This window comes from Pistacia vera, unplaced genomic scaffold (assembly GCF_008641045.1).
Source record: "Pistacia vera cultivar Batoury unplaced genomic scaffold, PisVer_v2 Contig588, whole genome shotgun sequence".
NCBI classification, from domain to species: domain Eukaryota; kingdom Viridiplantae; phylum Streptophyta; class Magnoliopsida; order Sapindales; family Anacardiaceae; genus Pistacia; species Pistacia vera.
Genome location: NW_022196432.1, coordinates 81,631 through 102,782, shown reverse-complemented (window position 1 = coordinate 102,782; position 21,152 = coordinate 81,631). Strand labels below are relative to the sequence as shown.

At 38.1% G+C, this 21,152-nt stretch overlaps 2 protein-coding genes and 1 pseudogene across 2 annotated transcripts; 1 reads left to right on the top strand and 2 right to left on the bottom strand.

Moving 5' to 3' along the window:
• Positions 1-11,947: 11,947 nt before the first annotated feature.
• Positions 11,948-13,411, bottom strand: LOC116109699 (glutathione transferase GST 23-like). Its single transcript, XM_031395924.1, has 2 exons — positions 13,097-13,411; positions 11,948-12,100 (listed from the first exon to the last, which is right to left on the bottom strand). Exons 1-2 carry the CDS (start codon positions 13,409-13,411, stop codon positions 11,948-11,950), a joined length of 468 nt encoding a protein of 155 aa, XP_031251784.1.
• Positions 13,412-16,168: 2,757 nt separating this feature from the next.
• LOC116109698 (phosphoribosylaminoimidazole-succinocarboxamide synthase, chloroplastic-like) lies at positions 16,169-19,411 on the bottom strand. The gene is made up of 11 exons (XM_031395923.1): positions 19,280-19,411; positions 18,951-19,080; positions 18,478-18,570; positions 18,312-18,400; positions 18,060-18,140; positions 17,724-17,813; positions 17,526-17,615; positions 17,241-17,291; positions 17,098-17,144; positions 16,614-16,671; positions 16,169-16,542 (listed from the first exon to the last, which is right to left on the bottom strand). The coding sequence occupies exons 1-11, from the start codon at positions 19,409-19,411 to the stop codon at positions 16,483-16,485; spliced, it is 921 nt and encodes a 306-aa protein (XP_031251783.1). The 3' UTR covers positions 16,169-16,482.
• A 10-nt stretch (positions 19,412-19,421) lies between these two features.
• LOC116109697 lies at positions 19,422-20,842 on the top strand (annotated as a pseudogene).
• The last annotated feature ends 310 nt before the right edge of the window (positions 20,843-21,152 follow it).

Below are 21,152 nucleotides of genomic sequence, written 5' to 3'. Positions count from 1 at the left end.
AGAAGAAAAAGTTAGTGAAACTTGGTTGGATTATTGAAGTTGATGATGATCTCCTCCAATTCTTCTTCGCAAAGCCTTCTTTAATCTCCCTTTTTCTTCAGTTCTTGAATATCTTTGTTTTCTCTTTTTTATCTCTGAAAGAATTCCCCTAAAATAATGCTAAAAGACTTCTATTTATATCCCACAAGGGTTAGGGTTTTGTTTTCCTTAATTCTAGTTAGTTTAGGACTCTTAAAACCCTATTTTCCTAGTCAAAAACAGAGGAAAAGTTCCTAGCTGTCGTGACTGTGCTGTGGAACTGTGCTGCGGCACAGTAGCTACTGGAAAAAGTGTGCCGCGGCACAATAGCTACAGGTCTTCTTCCCGCATCATTCCACTGTTCTTTAGAGATGGTGGTTTTTGAACTTGATAACGATCGAATTTGGAAAAGTGGTAAACATATGAAATGTAGCCCTTTGAATTAGCTTTCCAACAGTCTACCAATTGTTTAAAAAGAATCCTACAGCTCAAGATATTATCAAAATACTGAGGCATGCTCAAGCTGGAACGTAATCTAGAATCTTCTCTTTACTTCAACTTCAATAACTTTTTCAATTCAACTCCGATTCTCGATCCGTTTATTTCCAGTCATCAAAAATTCTCTTGCGAACATCATCTCTCATCCGAATATTATTTTTGAGCCTTATTCCCTGAAAACACAACAAAAATACCCGTGATCTTGAAAAGTGCATTTATGAAACAATTAAGTTAATTCATGCGAATTAATCCTAATTTCCCACAAATGATACCTATAAACCACTAAGTATAAGTGTATTTTCAAGCACTTATCAGTGCGCCTAGAGCCTATGGGATAGATAGGGCTGGGATGAGTCGTGTCAATGAGAGTCCGAACGGACTCTTCAGGAGTATGAGCTACTTTATGAAGTTCCCTATGGAACCTATCGATGTAAGATTGATGGGATTAATCCCTCTCTTGCCTTATGTTATTGAGGTAGCTCAAAGACATTTAGAACTTCCTATTCGCTTGGAAGTGTGCCAGGAATGTCGAGCTCATCTGATTTCACGAGCTGATTGATCCCACCGAGAGCGACCTGAACCATTGCTTGGCATGAGATGTTAGAGTTATTGCCAAGCAACGACATTTTGCCAAGTCAGAAACTTGGTGAAGTTCCATCAGGTCATTGAATTCGTACAAATGATCCTGCGGATCAGAATTCCCATCGAACGCTTGCATATCGGGCATTCTGAATCTGGATGGGAGAGGGGCAGCTAACACAGCCAGAGAAAAGGGAGACGCCTCTGCTACCTGCCCTCGCTTACTTTGCTAAGCCTTTAGCTGATATAGAGCTCACTGTAGCTTCTCAATCTGAGGCAGTGGAGCCATCTGGGGATTGCTCTCCCTAACGCGGGTTCGACCCTCGCGGTTATGGTTGAGGAAAGTCCGAAGGTCGGATTCCTCCTCGACTCGGCCGATAGTTCTGACCGCTCTTGACAGACATTGGCTAGAGTCGTGCGATGGTGCTGAATGGTCTGGAGAACCTTCTCGACCTCCACAGTGGTGCGAACCGACCCACGGACAGTGGGAACTTCCCGCGCGATGATGATTGGAGTCGTCATTTTGGCGATAATGGGAATCTCCCTGCCTTGCACTTTTGTGGGAGTGCTCGCGTGACGTGGCACGAGGTAGCTCGGGCCGCGACATGTCACCGAGTCTGCGCGCCATGGGTATTCTACTTGAGGTGCAGTCGGTGTTCGCTGGTCCCTCGAAGCCTTTAGGCCTGTTGTTCGCCACTTGTTTTCCCTTCCTTTGACACATTGCAGTGCGCGCGACACGGGCTATTGCCTTTTTCCGCGCTTTCATGCAACTTGTAGGCATTTTTGGTAGTGGCATCGCCTCATTTGATTCAGGTGGCGCAACCCGATCCAAGCGGTCCAACCTTTAGTTGATCGTTTGGAGAGTATTGTTGAACCTCTCCAGGTAGCTCATGACGGCTGGATCAAGTCGTGAGATTGAAGGGATATCCCCCATGAGATTTTGTGGGACTAGGGGCACTTCGAAAGAAGTGTCCTCTTGTACCTAGGGGATATCTTCCTCACCATGATTGGGTCGCTCAAATTCGAATCGGCGAGCCATTTGCTGTTGGACCGATTAGTCAGAGATTCTCCTGTTAAATGACGAATACTAAATCAGGCCCTCCTTCTAACGCCAAACTGTTGATGCTTGATTTTGACACCAACTAAACGCACGTGGGAAATGCTGAGCTGACTCAGAAGACACACGTGTATGGGGGTATTGAACTGAATAAAAGATGAAGAATGGTGTTTAAAGTGGTTCAGATGCTACGTCCACTGGTATCGTATTAATATATGAGGTTAGGTCACGTTCAGCAAGCTGACTTACAAGAGATTACAAGAGGGAGAGAGAGAGAGTATATATATGCTATTCCAAAGAGAAATTAGCTAATCGCACAAACGAGAGAGGAACCCTCTATTTATAGTGGGATAAGCTGAGGAAATGATTACTAAATCAGGGAGTGTGTTAGATTGTCGTGCAAATCCTTCATTGCGTCCCATTGTTCACCTGCTCGAGTGATTTACTCGACGTTTGCAGGGATTGGACACGTGGGTCTTCTCCAGCCTTTCACCAGCCTGGCGCACACCTACTGCACTGGCAAGAGCATGTCACTTGCGTCAGCGTGCGATGTGGCTGCGTCTGAATGGTTGTAGGACTTACCTAAGCTCTGACCGCTTATGTTGATAGGGCTCTACGTCAGCCTTACTTTTCCAAGCATAACAGATTTACAACAAGGTAAGGAGAGTTTTGCAAGAAATTCTATGATATCATAATGGTATTAGAGGCGTACGGTATCACAAATTAATATATGCGTACCGCACAACTACCAATTATATTCTATGTAAAGTTACATGAGTGAGAATTTAAAGGTGATTTAAATTTATTGGTTTGTGGTTCGGTTGAATTGAAACCTTTGTGATATTTGAGATTTTTTCGAGCTTTCTTTACCAATCTACCATGAGACACACTTCCGACACTATATTTTTTAACTAGTAATTGGTTGTATGCACAATAAAGCTTTTTTTCCACGGAGATGGAGCAACGATAGCTATGTATAGCCTATTTACCATATCTCCATTCTCAATTGTTGAACCACTAGAAGCAACTTTAAAAAAGATGATGGCTTCATGCAAATACTTCCTTTTAATACTTTTGAACGAAATAGAGACTAATACAATACCAAGATAACAGTAAATACATAAACCATAAATAGTAAAGAGAAATAGTAATACGCGCAATTTATCCTGGTTCACCCAATTAACAAGCTACGTCTAACAAACTCAATACTATTGAAATATTGTCTCACCTCTCTCGTTACAATGAATGTAATTTGCCTTGTGATTTGCTGTCACACTCTATAGTCATAATGGTGGGATCAAACTGATTTATTACTATAAGGAGGTTATTACTTAATAGAGTTGTAATTACAAAAAATATTGTTTTGATTTCTTATTTTATAATTCATGTTTTAGTCCTATATATTAGGATTTCAATTCATTGTATTAGTAGTCATTGTTGTAATTAGACAAGAAGAGAAAGGAAACAATCCTAAGGATGATAGTACAAAAATACAAAAAGTTTCATGCTAAGAAACTCTAAACATACTTGAGAAGCTATAAATATAATTAGCTTCAACAATAAGGTGTTCATGCTAGCGAGTTATTATGTACTCGCAAGTTAAAAGATGTAGTAATAACTCTAAAGTACAAATCATTATCTAAAAAAACTTTAGATAAATATTTTATTTTATCTTAAACCTTTAATGTAACATAGCATATTGAAATATATAGATAATTAGTATTATGTGGAAGCAACTTTCTTAAGACGAGAATTAGAAAAATTATAACTTATTACAATGTATAGTTTATTCTTATTTATAACTATCCTAAGTTAATACTAGAATTTTTTATGACTATGTAGAGATTATTCATATGTAGAGTATCACTATAGAAAAGTTTTACTATACTAGGTTTAAAGTGTAAAACCTAATATTACTAAGATTCATTTTCCTATGCCTAAACCTAATAAGGAATTAAATACTTGGAGAAATCCTTTAACAGACCCTGAAATACGTCTGCGTGGCTCATAAATGTTGAAGTAGTTGACAACTCCAACTTAATCCATATACAAGAGAATACTCTTCCTGCAAATTACAAATACAACTCCTTGGGCAAGACAAACTTGACCTACTATTTTCCATCTAGTTTTTCTACATTCTAATTATGAAGGATTAACTAATGAACGTTCTCTGCGTGCATCATATTATATATAATTGATACGTTCTACTAAAATCGGAAATAATATATAGAAGAGTCATTAACTTACAATCATCAACCATCTACTCATGACAGAAGGCACTTCGATGTTAACGATAGGATCCACTGCGTTCGATCTTTTTGAAAAAATCTCAAGATTTGGCGTTAATGGTACATTATATTTTGGTGGTGGCCTAGGTCTATTAATCACGATCAATCTTCAAAATCTCCATCCACTCAGCTTAAAGGTTTGTAAACGCACCAAAGTCGTTGGCTCATGTTTAATTGCAATGAGCTGTTCCATAATGGGCCAAGTAAATTAGCCTGAACAGCAATCTACTTCTTTATGGCCATCATAAAAATCCACAGCCTGCCAACTAAACCCATTTGCAGAGCTAGTTCAAGGGTTTGGTAATACGGCAATTAACCAGTATAATATTACGAAGCCTTGAACTAAAAACTTAGTACCTTATAGCTGCATATGTGAATTACAGGGATCTTGATTGGGCATAAACTAGAACAGCAACACATGTAATATTATCACCTAGAGTTTGGGGGTGAGAATATCAATATTAACTAAGAGATTGGTAAGGGTGAAACCAAAGTTGATCCGGATAACTAGCTTCTTCAAGCATGAAAAGAGCATCTCATCCGTTGAATTGGTTTTGATTGCTGAAACAGAGAAAAATGTGCTGTATTCCAGAAGCAAAGTAGTGGCAACACTGCAAATGAATTGGAGAACTCCGTGGCAATCAAATTGGCTAAAAATATGGCTACGTTTGTTTTCCAATTTTATTCTTATCCTACCTAAAATACATATTTGTTTCCATATTCTCAAAATCAATCATATTCCATTCAATCCTCTAGGTTTGTTAATTTAGCTAAACACCCTTTATAATAAAATATTGAAAATTAACAAAAACACCCTCTAGCGGTGGTAGCCGGCTAACGGTATTTAATGGGTGAATGGAGATGTTTTTGTTAATTTTTAATATTTTATTATAGGGAGTGTTTAGTTAAATTAATAAATTTAAGGAGTGTTTTTGTTAATTTTTAAATCTCATCCTCATAATAACAATCTAATTCTACTTCAGTTTCCCCTCGGATATTGGCTTCTTTAAGCTACTTATCAGTTCCAATTTCTGCGTGTGCGGAGGATTACCTCCCCTCGGATATTGGCTCCTTTAAGTTTTGGTTATGTTTTATTTCACTGTTTATTAAGTTATGTTTATATGTAATATTTGGTTCTTGCGCTATCTTTATCGTTTGAGGTGTTATTACACATCTAAGAGGTTGAACTTACGCACATGGACTCCTCTTCAACTTTATCTACGTTTACTGCTCCCATAAATACTAGCTTATCTAGATCTTCTTCTAAGATAGACAGTTTGTATGAAATATCTTATATCCCAGAAAATCAAAAAATCCAAGACACTATCCCTCCTATTGTAAATCCTTATACAGCCTTTTCCAAGTCCTCGTCTTCTCTGTCTAAAACCTTTAAAACTCTTGTACGTCCTTCCAAAAAGCCAGTCAAAGAGTATGTCCAGACTAGTACTTTTGACAAGTGTCAAATTCCAGCCACATCCCAAGAACAATATGTTACTTTGGAAATCCCTCAAGAATCCATTACTCAATGGATCCGTGAAGGATACTCTCATGTGCACTTTTGCTATCCGGCTCGCCCTATCTTATCATGGTAGAAAAGGACTCCCAGTCTCTGTTCGCATTGCTTGATTGGACACCAGATTTGTCCAATATCAACATGCTTGTATAGGGACAGCACAGACAACTTTGAATGCTGGGACAATCATTATGACACTGTTTCCTAATTTCAACATGTCCCTCTCTGATGTTCATTGCTCTAAGGCTCTTAAAGTTCAATTACAGATCGTTGGTGCAGATTTAAATCCAGGAAGTATTGCAGCTACTTTGCATTATCAAATGGTGTGGCGAATCCAAGACCATGCTCTTGATCTCGCTATCCCTACGACTACTGATGCACTGTTCCTTACTGTTGACTCTCAGAATACTCCTCATTGCATCAATATTCCCAGGCAAATTTTCAGAGATGATTTGATTAAATTGTTACCCGACTCTTGGGTGACGAGTTACGAGTCTCTTTACAAAAAAGATACTCAGGTGGTTTCTACAGAATCTACCATGCATCATAACAGTGACGGGACAACAACTATCAGATTTAAGTCTCCAGCAACTCCCAGTGCTCCACCTTTGAGTTTTAGACAAACTCAATTCATGATTACTCTGGTCATGCCCACTACTGCAGTACAGGAACCTGGACTTTCCATTCATTCTTTTCGACAATCTGGTGCTCCTGTCTATCATCAATATGATCCAGTCACTGGTCACACTCCATTTGATCTTGACTGCCAATGCACGGAATGTCGTGATGATCCTATTTGGGAAATCGATGAGCATTATCTTCCAAGATGAAACTATTCCAACCAGAAAAAGAAGAAAGCTCACTGCAGTCAGACAGATCTTCGTTCCCGATTTGAAGAACATGATCCTGAAGTTGGTCTTCTTGGTCAACCATCTAGTAAATTTGACTATTATGTCAAATATTCTCCACCAGCCAGAAAAGATTCACCATCTAGTAATCCCTCATGGGACATCCCTCCGAAACCTCAACCCAAACCACCTTTAAAACTATCCAAACCTACCAAATCCCCTTACTTCAAACAGCCTTTACCATGTTATCAACAGTCTCTGCGGTGGATTGCCAAAGAAAATAAACCAACCCATTCACCCCTTGCTCATACTCCACCTGTTCAGTCCGTCATAATGATCCAATCCCCTGAGCCCACAAAGACAGGACAACATTTCAATTATGACACAGATTTTCCTTCTCTTCAAGAAACTGCCACTCAACAACCAAAAGTGGTTCCTTCTAAAGTTATACAGCCTGATGGATCCACACCCAAACTCTCCCAAGCTGAAGCAGTTCTCAATTGGCAGACTGAAAATGCTTTAGCCCAAAACAAAACCATGACCAGACTTGAACAAAAACTGGATTTAGTAGCTCATCAGGTGGACTCTTAGTCTTAGAACCAAACTTTGCTGATTTTCAAAACCGGATTGATCAGCTCCATCAGGAATTAATGCACATTGTCAGCAGCTCTCATGGCTATTCAGCTCAGTTTCTTCAGAAGGAAGCAGAAATGAAGTCATTAAAAACCCAAATGGCATCGCTTCAGCAGGAATATCTTAAGCAAAAACTCAGACAACCACAGACTTTCCCTGAAATGTCATTGGTACCAAACCCTTTTGATTCCACAACAGCATGGCCACAACCCTCTTTTTCCCCTTTCCCAAAAATTAGCCAACTGTTGGTCTCACCTCATATACCTTCTGGTGCTGTTCAAGCTTTTGGCAATACTGAACAGTTATATGCCAAGCTCCGTAAAGAACGTGATGAAAAGATCAAGTTGGAACGAGACCAAAAGAAGCGAGAAAAGTATTCTACTAGACCGCGGACCCTATCCGCTGATATTCCTAACTCTTTCTCTTCCAGTCACTCAGATCCTCCATCTCCTAAGCCTCATCGTCCTTTATCTAAGGATAAGGCTCCAATGCACATAATGATGATGGAAGACCGCCAACCTTCTGCTAATCCTGACTCTTCAAAAAATCCCGTCTCTTCCAATTTTATGAGCTCTTTCTTGCGAGACATGGTAGAAAGGCAACGTCTTGCCGCCTCGGGTCTTTCTCAAGATTCTCTATCTACCTTCCAAACAGAATCAGAAGCCGATATACCTTCGACTAATGAATCATTTGACAGTGACTTTGACTCTGACAGTGATACTTCTGATCAACAACCACATGTTTATCCCCAACTGATGACCCATCAACCTGAATCGTCCAGACCAACTGTTGTTTCTGAGGTCGATGATGAGATGCGTGAAGTTGATGATTCCATTCCAGACTCTCCGCCTATGTATCGACAATTGCGTCATACTCCGGCTGAACGTGACTCTTTTATAGCCTCAGCAAAGCTCCATACTTTTACCATCGATGATCTTCCTCCACGCAAATGGAGAACTCGAATGTATGAATTTCAGGCCTGATTACAGGCTGAGATGCTGAAACCTAATGCCCAAGTCTCCACTGTCCTTATGCAGTTTACAGCTAGATTTGGTGGCATTCTCCATGATTGGTGGATAAGTCTTCAGGAGTATAGACAAAATTTGTTCATCCAAATGCCAGATATCAACCAAGCCCTGTATCTCCTGTATGATGAATTTTTTGGATTACCTCACCTTTATGAGAACCAAGTCAGAGAAGAATATTTCAAGATGCGATGCTGTTCTCTAAAAAAGAAAGATCTTGACAGGCATTACAAAGAAATGGTCAAACGATATCATATACTTAGGGTATGATGATCATAATATGAAGCAAGCCTTTTTGGCATCAATCCAATCCCTAAGTCATGAAGCAACCAAGCTTATGCGTCCCAGAATAAACAACTTGGATCCACTTCTCTTGGGAAATTTACTATTGTTATTCTTGCTCTGAAAAGCTTTGTTCTCAAAAACATTTTTTGACGATTATATGAAGCGTTCTAAACAGCTGACAAAGGTTTGTCAACACCAACTTGCAGATCAATGCAAATTAAATCGCTCATGTTCTTTGTCCTACCTGAAGAATTTTCATTCTAGGCGCATCAAGTTTTCTCCACCTAATGCTCCGGCCGAGCAAATTTTGTTGTTTCAAGAACCGCAAGTTTCTTCGAAAAAGGAAACGCAAAGGCAAACGCTAATCGGTGTTATTTGTGCAACCGCCTGGGTCATTTTGCTAAAAATTGTCCAAACAAGCCCAACAGTCATCAAATATGCAACAACTTTCTCAGCTCACAGATATCGATTTTTCTGATGATGATGTTGAAAGTTGGTTTTCCATAGATACGAACCCACTTCAGACACTATTTTCCATTTTGCAACCACTGATACTAAGTACTCTGATTAATTATTGGCACTATTTCTACCATACCAGCAAGCACCACAATCCCTTCTATCATTAGCCTTCTCTTGTCACATACCACGCAAAAGTTCAATCTTCCCACCAAATACTCCAAGCCCATTTCAGTCATAGCATTTTTGATACAGTGTTACTCACCATTATCAACCCTAAGATTCTCCAGCCTCTCAGTGGAAACCTCATCAGGATTTCTACACAGCTAATAGTGAGACTTTCACTACTCATCTGATCAGCAAACCATTAATTCCAAATTTTCCCAGGCTGTTTCATTTTTCATAAAGTTCTTGGTTTGACTACTTGGCAAAGATATGGTTCTAGGTTTTGATGTTTATTCTAAACTCAATAACTTAGAATCCTCCCTGATGGTTTTGGTACAAGATGTTTTTCCAACCTGGACCACATAGCCTAATTTATCCAGATTGAAGGCAATCCTATTGAGCAGATCAAGACCCAGCTTATTTCCCGCTATTACGCAGATCTCATGCTGATTTTCTCACTAATGCTCATCCATTATGAAGAATTGGATTTCTTTATCCGTCTTCCATTCATCAAGAGCGAAGATATCAATCCCACTAAACTAGTCATTCCGGCAGCACTTCATCATAGAACTCTCAGTCTTGCCCAACAAGAATGTACTAGCTTTTTTCTCAAGGATTGATTGAACCCACGACTCTCAATGGGCATGTGAGCTTTTTATGTCAATAACGGCAGAACAGGCCAGAAAACTCAGACTTGTGATCAATTATCCCCCTTGAATTTCTTTCTTCGGTGATAATATTTCCTCTGCCTTCAGACAGTTCTTTTTGCAAATCTCCATAATGCAGATGTTTCCAAATTTGCTCTCAAGATTGGATTTGCAACTTGGAATTCACCTGATGATTGTCATAAGACTGCTTCTGCATTCCCAATCAACACTACTAGTGGACATCATGCCTTTTGGACTTAAAGTCGCTGCTTCACTTTTTCAAAAAGTCATGACGAAGATTTTTGCTCCCCTTCTGCATCATGTCTCATTTATATCGATGATATCCTTCTCTTTTCAAAGATGAGGAATCTCATATACGTCTTCTTCGTGACTTTGCTGATACCCACACTTATGGTATCATCTCTCTGAGAAGAAAATGCAGTTAGGACAAACAAAGATTGATTTTCTGTTATGGTGATTGCTGATGGCAAGTATGATCTTCAGCCTCATATTGCTAATGATTGCAAAAATTCCCAGATGTCTCATAACCAAGAAGAGATACACAATTCTTGGAATTGCCAATTACATACGCAGTTTCTTCCCAACATTTCTCGTTTCACTACTCCTTCACGATGCTTAGAAGAATCCTCCAGAGTGGTCTGAAAGCAAACAAATGCAGTCAAAGTCTCAAGCGCACATCCTTCCATCCACAGCCGTTTAAGATTCCTTCTTCGGGGAAACGCATTCTTCAGACGGATGCTAGTGGCACTCATTGGGATGCAGTGCTTTTTGAACAAGATAAGAACAAGGTACGACATTTGTGCGGATACCAGAGTGGACAATTCAAACCACACCAACAGCATTATCATTCTACTTTCAAGGAAGTATTAGCAGTAAAAAATGCCATTGAAAGGTTTGAATTCCACCTTGTTGGACATCATTTCTTTGTTGAAACGGATATGAAGTCTTTTGATCAAATGCTACGTTTCCAAAAGAAAAAGGTTCCGCATCAGCAGTTACTTCGCTGGGAAGAATGGTTCAGTAAATATTCCTTCACCGTCCAGCATATCAAAGATCACACCAACACCATTGCAGATTATTTATCCAGACCTAAAACTAAACAAGTTGGTTTCATGAACGCTAGATCCAAACCTCTTTCATGTTTCATGTTCCAATAATTAACCTAGTCCAGTTCCTGTTCATCATCCTCTTCATCAAACCATACTTCAGACATACCTCCTAAATTCGATGACCTTGTTCAAACACGTACCATTGATGAAAATGCTACCACCCTCATGTTTTCTTACCAACTTCAATGCATTGAAAAATGTGGTCAATCCATGTATGATATGTTAGGGGTCCATCCAGATTTCCCCTTTTCAAAAATCTTTTGTTTACCTCCAAGACTTGATATCATATTTTCAGAAGAATTATTATGGTTCTTTTGGTATATGTTACACCAATACCACATTGTCATTCAATTCCCGATCCATCATATGTTGAAAATAATTTCCCAATACTAGTCAACCTTAACCCCTGAATTACGCTCTTTGATGACTTTTCTCCGATGGTTCAAAATCCTTGACAAATGGAAATCTGTGTTTGCTCACCAACTTGCCCGATACAAAGGTCCTGTGTCTACCAAAATGGCATGGTCTATAATGTTTTTTCACAGACATCACTCTATCAGATCTGACGGCCTATATTTTTCTTAGCATCAAGTCACATTTCATCGGTCTTATCCATATGACCTTGTCCATAATATGTTTGATCATCCTGTTGAGACTAGATTAATTCAAAAACTCTTTTTTGAAAAAAATCAGATCATTCCAGATGCATTATGACCATCCTTTCACGATGATGCTCCGTGGGAACTCTTTCCTCTAGACTAAACTGAGAAATTACTTCAAGCCAAACATACATGCATACGTTCCATCAATGCTCAATTCGATACCGATTCAGCTTATCCAGAATGGTGGTACCCGGACTCACAGCCAGATACTGTGTAGGAAGAAGAGCTTCAGCAGTCTCGTAATTACTATCTCCATAAATCCAGGCGACAACAATACATGCATGCACACAGTACATCTGCAAAGCAAACATCTCAGATTCCAGACATTTCTTCGGATACTTATCCAGATACATCTCCCCGACAAATCCCTGCTGACTGGATTCAATCAATAGGTTGTCTCGACTTCCAGGATGAAGACTCGTGGCACGTTACCAACTTGTCAGACGATTAAAGATCTGTGTGTCCTAAAATATATAGTTGTGTCCTTTATATAAAATAAGAGTGGACTAAATGGCAATTTGCCTTTTCAATGTACTATCTCCGGTATCTTTTGTAAAAAGTCAAGTATTGTAAGATTATGTTTGGTCAAAAATTGTAGGCTACTTAATGTAAAAAAGAAAAAAAAAACCCAAAAGTCAAAAAGGTTAGTCTTGTATTTAATGTCTCTTTTATGAGTGGTTGTATCCATTTTATCTATAAATAAAGGCTTTTCCCTTCTCGCGAGGAGGAGGAACTTGGTTGTAAACACTTTTGTTTATTTCTCTTACTCTTCTTTTCCATATTTTCTCTACACTTCCATACTTTCTCTACACATCTTTGCTATACTTCTTCTATGTTTCTTTCATATTTCGAAGTTTCCCTCAACCTCAAGGGTGTTGTAATACTCTGAAAATGTTATAGATAGCAAAAGATCTCATATATGTTTTAATTTATATTCTTTAACATGTTTGATATTTATGTCTTCATTTATGTTCTTGTTCTTCATTTATGTACATGTTCTTCATTTATATTCATGTTCTCTATTTATGTGGTTGTTTAATCATCACTAGCCCTTTTAGATGATGTTAGAATCTGTGTGGGTGTACGTGTGTGTGGGATAAAATGAGGGCTTTGACCATTTTTTCGACTGATCGTTGTGTTGATTGGTTTCGCTTAGGTCGGCTATCATAGTTTTCCACATGCATAAACTCCATGATTTTCTGATAACATCTCTAAGGTCTAGTAATCCGTGTGGTATAGGTTATTTGAACATAATCTATGCTAAAATAGTTAAAGTAACCTCTTCTCTTTACCTCCTCGTCGAAGAATTTGGCCCAAAAGCGTGCCTGGGCCCTTTCATAGGGATCTTCTGGGAGGAGAGGATTATGTTTCCATATCTCATCAATATATTCAATGATGAGAAGTGATTCCGCTAACGGTCTACCGTTGTGTACAAGAACTGGAACCTTTTGGTGAACTGGGTTGTATCGCAACAGCAAGGGACTCTTGTTTGAGAGATCCTCTTCAACATACTCGAACTGGATTCCCTTCAGTTTCAGAGCCCATTTAACCCTTAGAGTAGAAGGACTTGCCCAATTCCCAAACAACTTCACGCTTTCTTCAGCCATTCTTGATTCTTGCCTTCCACCAAGCGGGGGTGTATGATCTTAAATAGATATGGCAGATGTCTTACTTGATGAATGGTCAACCCACATTTACATCAGGGCTTCCCAAATTTACTTCTTGATCCTGTTAACTCTCATGTCAAAAAACAAAAAATTATAATAAGGAAGCGAATACCAAATTTGCAACCACCAATCATGTGCGTAGGAGTGTCATTAAATTCAATTTCTTAACTTGTCATTTTTCCTTTTTCTCCTTCTAATATTTGATCTCATCTTACAAAAATCACTTAACATAAATATCAATTATATGTCAATGCCACATTAATTAATTATAGGAAAGTGATTAATTACCTCTATTTTATTAATATGTACTTACTTACACCCGTATAAATTGGGATTCAAAGTCAAAATCCAACTTTATGCACATAACATTCTTTATGACTACATCAATTAGTCCAAATGCTATGACTAAATAATTGCCACAGCTGAAAACCCTAAACATCGTACTGGATAGCCGAGAGCCAGGACAATAAATAGGCAAATTAATTTTCTTGATAACTATTATTTCCACACTACCAAAAGACTCCACAGAAATCACACCACAAAATAAACAAGCAGACAAACTCAGAGATATATATCACAACACATTTACCGAGTTGGCTCCAAAATAATTTGGCCTTGCAAGTTTACCAGTGTATTAATTATAGCTTAGAATGCACCTTAGTGCTCAGAAACCTGCTTTTGAAATCCTTAAAATGATGGAGAAGGATGGCATTGAGATGGATAATGTTACTTCTACCCTTACTCAAGCCTTTAACTCGTAACTAAAGTGTGAACCGAGTCCTATTGGCTTCCTACAGCAATTGGTGGAAACAAGTTAAAACTGTTTCTAGATTTTGATACTGAAAACTTAGCTCTAAGGAAAACATGAAAGCTCCTATACCATTGTCATGGCTTCCTTGGTTGACGTATGTTTGTTCTTTTTTAAAGCCTCAATTTTGGTATTCCGGATTGTATAGTGCTGCCAGATGGATATAACTTGAGCCCTTTCCTAATTCCTACGCTCATATGGTTACACTCAACCAAAGAGTTTTTTTTTTTTTTTTTTTTTTTTTAACACTATCGCTTCGGCTTCTCTTGGTGCTGATTAATTTAGCAAAATATTTGTAATACAACATCATTAATACTGTATCTATTATTACATAGTCTTTAAGAGAAATTACAGATCATATGCATACAAATGCATTATTTATGATTTATATGTAGCTTAAAATACATCACTATAACCATATGTTACCCCATAGCATGAGCTATCACAAATGATTCTTAAGACTTAAGGTTGATGTAGCTGTCAGATTCTTGAGGAAGCCTTTGTTGTGCTCAAGCAATCCAAGATGGTATGCACTCTTTGATAATGGGGACTTCAAGAAATTTGTTCAACCAAGCAGTAAACAAAGGCATGGTCTCTGCATCAAACAGGTTCACACCAATAATTTCCTCAACAGTTCGACCCCAGATACCGATCCAGCCAACAGCAATGTCTAAAAAAAAGCCTATCGTTTCACCTCCGAAAAATGGCTTCCTCTCTGAGTAACACTACACTCACTAACACTTCTCACTAACCTTCTCTTACTAACGTCACATGTCAGTTCACAATTCGTCAATTTACATGAGATCTGTCTCTCTAATAATGGATCCCATCTAACCAAGTCAATCACAAGCTCTCATATGGGATTAGTGAGATTAGTATTATTGTAACTTATTTGAACATATGCTAAAAGAGCTAAGGTTGCTTCTTCTCTTCTCGTCGAAGAATTTGACCCAAAAGCCTGCCTGGGCCCTTTCATAGGGATCTTCTGGGAGGAGTGGATTCTGTTTCCATATCTCATCAATATATTCCATGATGAGGAGTGATTCCGCCAATGGTCTACCATTGTGTAAAAAGAACTGGTACCTTTTTAAGAACTGGGTTGTATTGCAATAGCAAGGGGCTCTTGTTTTTGAGATCCTGTTCAACGTACTCGAAGTGGATTCCCTTCAGTTTCAGAGCCCACTTAACTCTAATTACAAAAGAACTTGCCCAATACCCAAACAACTTCACGCTTTCTTCAGACTTCAGCCATTCTTGATTCTTGCTTTCCACCAAGCAGCGGGTTAAATAGATGGCAGATGTCTTGTTTACTTGATGAATGGTCTGGTCTTACACGATAATTTGATTAGTCAACCCGCATCTACATCAGGCCGCCTAAATTCACTTGAAACACACTGATTCTGTTAAATCACTAAGTCCAAAAATAATAAATCCTGATAACGAGCAGATAACGAATAGTCGAATATGGATTTACAACCATGCCAGGCAGTGTCACTAGACCGGAGTTAGGACAGCCATGTGCATGGCTAAAGTTCAATTTCTTAACCTGTCATTTTTCCTTCTTTCCTTCCAATATTCTAGTTATCTCATCTTACAAAAATCACATAACCTGGATCTCAACTAATATTGATGTTTATGCATTAACACTACATTAATTATAGAAAAGTTTTGAGCTCACTCTATTTTTCTATAATCAAAATGGTGCTAACATAAACCGTATACGCATTTACACCCATATCAATTTGGATCCAGATTTATACATAGCATTACTTTACAGAATACATCATCTTGTCTAAGTTATAGTCCAAATGCTGGGACTAAATATTTGCCACAGCTCAAAACCATAAACAATGTACTGGTTGGTTTACAAGAGTCATCAGGACAATAAATAGGTAAATTAAATTTCTTGATAACTATTATTTCCAGACTACAAGAGTCAACATAACTAACAATACAAAATAAACGAGCAGACCAAATCAGACTTGTGTAGCACAACACACATTTACTGAGTTGGCTCCAAAATAATTTGGCCTATCCCGCCACCTCATTTATATCAATCAGAACCTCTTGATATTAAACCTTATCTTGAATACAAAATCCCAAGATCACTGACCGAAGTACATCAAGAAACCTAATGCCTTATCATATAATTGTGTATTAATTTCTCACTATAATTTTCATCTTCAAAGCAACAGGTTTCAAGTTACCACAGAGCTGATAATGCCAATGAAACATTCCTCGTGATACGATCATGTATAGGCTCCTGCATGAAGAAAACTAATATTTTCACTAAAATGTCACAAGATAACAGGGTAATTGAGTGCTAAATCTTACCTCAGTCAATGGCAACTCAAATCTTGATTTTGTTATGGCCTCGTACAAAAATATGTATCTGTTATCAAAGACTAACATAAGTTCAAACTTATGATAAAAGATAACTAGTATTAAAAACACAAAGGTAGAGAAATTTCAAAAACAAAACACAGAGGTAAACATGATGATCATCTCATTCGGACAAAATTTGACAGCAATTACAAAGCCAAATAGTTTAAATTAATCAGAAATTCAAAATTCTAGAAAAATCTTGTTTTATTAGGAATTTCCATTATAGTATAGCAGCTGAATTGAATAAGGAATAATTATTATTATTATTCAAAATTATGAAGTATAGATTTCGAGAAAGACCATTAAGGCCATGCATATTGCTGGTCCATCACAGAGCTACTAATATCACCCAAAGGACTTTCTTAGCTCGATTAATTCCTTTGATGTTAATAACGTGACCTCATTACTATGCAAAAAGACATAAAACACTAACCGCCAAGCTAATTCGCAAATAAGTTCTTGAGGAGCATCAGGGAGGACCTGAAATGCATAAGAAAATAAGAGTTTGGCCTATATTCCTAGAAGCACAAAATAATTAAGCAAATATATATAACTGAAGGATTTTATGTGAATTACCTCATCTTCATATGGATTGCAGTGATCTCTGAACCACAATCTCAGAAACTCCTAAAAGTTTTAAACACTTTAATGTCAAGAGTTGTTGAAATCGAATGACACAACAGTTAATCCAAGTACAGAAAAGTGAGAAAGCACACAAAACATAACAAATTCACATACCCATGCAATTGCTAAAACTTACCGCACACAAAAATGAGGTTGCTAGTAACGCCTTTGCCAACATCAAAACACATATACATACTGGAGAGATAACAAGCAAACATCAAAAAAAGAAATACATACCTTATCAACGTTTTCAGGTTCAAGACCATTCTGAAAACGCTCTTCATAAGAATGAGCAATCCAGTACCTGCTTGAGTCAGGTGTATGCACCTAGAATTACAGAAACTTGTCAGAATAATATTAGTATACTTGTGCAAGTTGATGTGGGTTAGAGAGAGAGAGAGAGTAATGAATGTTTCGGTGACGCTGATTTCTAACCTCATCAATCAAAAGAATTGAACCATCACAGCCCTTTCCAAATTCATATTTTGTGTCTACTAATATCAGGCCATGCTCTAAAGCGACACGCTGCAATCTCAAAGACATTAACGTTAGAAGCAAACATAAAAAATAAATTACCAAGCAGCCTATACCATTAAGTGAAAAATACAAAAAGAAATATAAGCAATACTGGACTTGAGAGGAAATTATCTTCTAGTATAGCTAGATCTGTTTATAAAACCTGATTCATTGACTAATGTAGTAAAAGATTCTGAATCATCACATCTCAACCAACTCATGACCACAAAAGTTAAGCAAGGGCTATGGAGTCACCTGTCCGTACTCAAATAAGCTTAATGCTTTCCTACTTGCTTCATCAAACTCAGCTTCAGTCATCAGTCCAAGTCGAATTATCTGCAAAGAAAATGCATAACGTGACCACTCATGAAAGGAGACCAAAACAATTCCAATCAATAGGGATTAGCTTCCACAAACATAAGATAAATAAAAAGAGAAAAACAAACAAACATTATACTGAAATAGGAATTCCTAATAAAATTTTAAAGCATGTGTATGTGATCAAACCTCTGCTGGAGTTACAGGTGCATCGTGATCTTCAGCCTTAGTTGTTGGTGTGAGTATATTTGCAGGAAGTTTTTGGTTTTTTACCAAGCCTACAGCAAAATGATAGGCCGTCAAATAGAGAAAATTTAACACGGAAACAGAATGATTGATTGTATGATAATTGCACCATCTGGGAGAGCATTGCCACAATAATCCCGGACGCCTTTGTGGTAGACCGTCCACAGTGATGTATCAGTACTTCCAGTCACAAAACCTCTAACTACATAATAGCAACATATATAGACAAATTTAGGGATCCGAAACCTCTTCAAAATAAAACAGACAGCTTCAAAAGGTTAAAATAAGAAAATTCATCCCTGCAACATGCTGACCAGAAAGAGAAATTATGTCCCCCTCCATCAGTATGCACACACACGTTGATCTAAATCACAGTGTTTGAATAATAACAAAAACAACAAAATACCAAGAAATCTATATTCTCTATTCATCCAGCCCTAAACAATATTTAGAGCAATTCAAGAACAGAAACCTTATATAAAAAGCTATTTCCTCCCAATTTCCACAGAAAAGGAGAAACAAGAAGTTACAGCCTGCACAAGCAAAAATTCCAGCCAAGGGACAACACCATTTGTTACTCACCAACAAATTCAACAGGGAAAACTGAACACTTCTTTGCAATTGTAACATTTTTATCAGGAGATGACACGACTGCATTTGGAGTTATGTGTCTTGTTCGATCAAACCACCACAAACTTGTCTCATTAAGAACCTGAAATTCAAAACGCCATACATTTTCGGTCACATAACTAATCTGCATTACCTTCAATCATCTACTTACTCACCAAGCTGCAAAATTTTCACCATGCTTCTAAATGCTACCTCTTTCAACAATATTTAGGGTAAATCCGTTTTCTCTATGAAAAAAGAGAGAGAGAGAGATAAGAATTATACTAAATAATTATACTAACCTGGCCTTTGAAAGGAATAGAAGCAAGAATTCTATCAAAAGCACTTTGTCTGTCAGTTGTGACAAGAACAAGATAATCCCCACCATCATAAATGTCCCTTACCTGCAAAATTTTTAAAATCAATTTTACCATCCTAAACAATATGTACATCAAANACCTCAGGTTTGCAGGGCCTTCAGTACCAAAGCCCGCGATTATCTTCACGCCTCTGCATGAATCCCATGTCCAAGCAGCCATTATTTGCTCCAAAGACCTCGGCATTCCTGTCAGAGTCCGAAGCGGAGGTCATGATTTTGAGGGAATCTCTTATGCGTCAGAAATTGAAAAAACTTTCATTGTAGTAGACCTTGCCAAGATTCGATCTATAATCATAGATATTGATGATGACAGTGCCTGGGTTCAGGCTGGTGCAACACTTGGTGAAGTCTACTACAGAATTGCGGAGAAAAGCGATATTCATGCTTTCCCTGCTGGTGGTTGCCCAAGCTTAGGCATTGGTGGGCACATCACAGGAGGTGCTTATGGTTTCTTGATGAGAAAATATGGTCTTGGTGTTGACAACGTCCTTGATGCTAAAATTGTTGACGCTAGAGGCAGAGTTCTTGATCGAGCAGCCATGGGCGAAGATCTATTTTGGGCTATAAGAGGAGGTGGAGGAGGAAGCTTTGGAATTATTCTTTCATGCAAGATAAAATTGGTTCCAGTGCCTCCAACTCTGACAATTTTTACAGTTTCAAGGACCCTGGAACAAGGTGCCACAAAGATCCTCCATAAATGGCAACAGGTTGCGCATTCGCTTGATGAGGATCTCTTTCTTAGAGTTCTCATACAATTGGCCACTGGTGGCCAAAATGGCGAGAGAACTGTGTTAACCACATACAGTGCACTACATCTTGGTGATGCTGATAGTCTTCTTCAAATAATGAAAGAGAGATTCCCTGAGCTGGGTTTGGCGCGAAAAGATTGCAATGAAACAACCTGGATCCTGTCTGTGGTTACTTATGCCTTTTTTCCAAGTAACTCTCCTCCCGAAGTTCTACTTCAACGACAAAATGGATTCAAGAACTCTTTCAAAGCCAAATCAGACTTTGTTGAGGAACCCATTCCTGAAACAGTTCTTGAGGGGATATGGAAAATGTTATTGCAAGAAGACAATCCATCAATGGTATGGCTTCCGTATGGTGGAGAAATGAGCAGGATTTCAGAATCACAAACTCTTTTCCCTCACAGAAAAGGAAACATATTTGAAATCGGGTATGTGGCTGGCTGGAGAGATGGAGACGTTAAGAATGCCACAAAGCACATTGAGTGGATTAGGAGGCTATACAATTACATGACTCCTTATGTTTCAAAGTCTCCCAGGGCTGCATATGTCAATTGCAGGGATTTTGATTTGGGTGTGAACAAGAAGAGTAATACAAGTTTCATTGAAGCTGGAGTGTGGGGTGAGAAGTATTTCAAAGGTAACTTTAAAAGAGATTGGTAAGAGTGAAGACCAAAGTTGATCCAGACAACTTCTTCAGGCATGAACAGAGCATTCCACCTCTTCCATTGAAATGCTGAGATAGTTTGATTTTGTGATTAAATGGCACTATGTTATTGATTCAAATTAGTCATGTCGAAGGTTTAAATTTTTTTTTTCTTTTATAATGATTGGAGGTGTTTGAGCCAATTTACGGGCACCTCAACTAATCCTTGGAGATCCTGGAACTATCGATCGGGTAAAAGTTCTAGTGACTACTCTTATTAACAACTGAGATGAGACTTAAACTCAGGATCTTTTGAATAATACACTCAAGAGTCTTTATCAAATCACTCCGTCACCTAAAGATAGTTAAGGTTTAATGTTGTAATTAATGAAAAAAATAGCTTG

Coding starts and splice junctions, on each gene's coding strand:
- LOC116109699 (XM_031395924.1), bottom strand. CDS start 13,411: ATGGCTGAAGAAAGCGTGAAGTTGTTTGGGAATTGGGCAAGTCCTTCT. Junction 12,101..13,096: donor CCAAATTCTTCGACGAGGAG/GTAAAGAGAAGA, acceptor TTTGCTTTGCAG/ATGTACTGTGTGCATGCATG.
- LOC116109698 (XM_031395923.1), bottom strand. CDS start 19,411: ATGGTAAAATTGATTTTAAAAATTTTGCAGGTAAGGGACATTTATGAT. Junction 18,571..18,950: donor TTTCCCTGTTGAATTTGTTG/GTGAGTAACAAA, acceptor GCTATTATGTAG/TTAGAGGTTTTGTGACTGGA. Junction 17,145..17,240: donor GCAATCCATATGAAGATGAG/GTAATTCACATA, acceptor TATGCATTTCAG/GTCCTCCCTGATGCTCCTCA.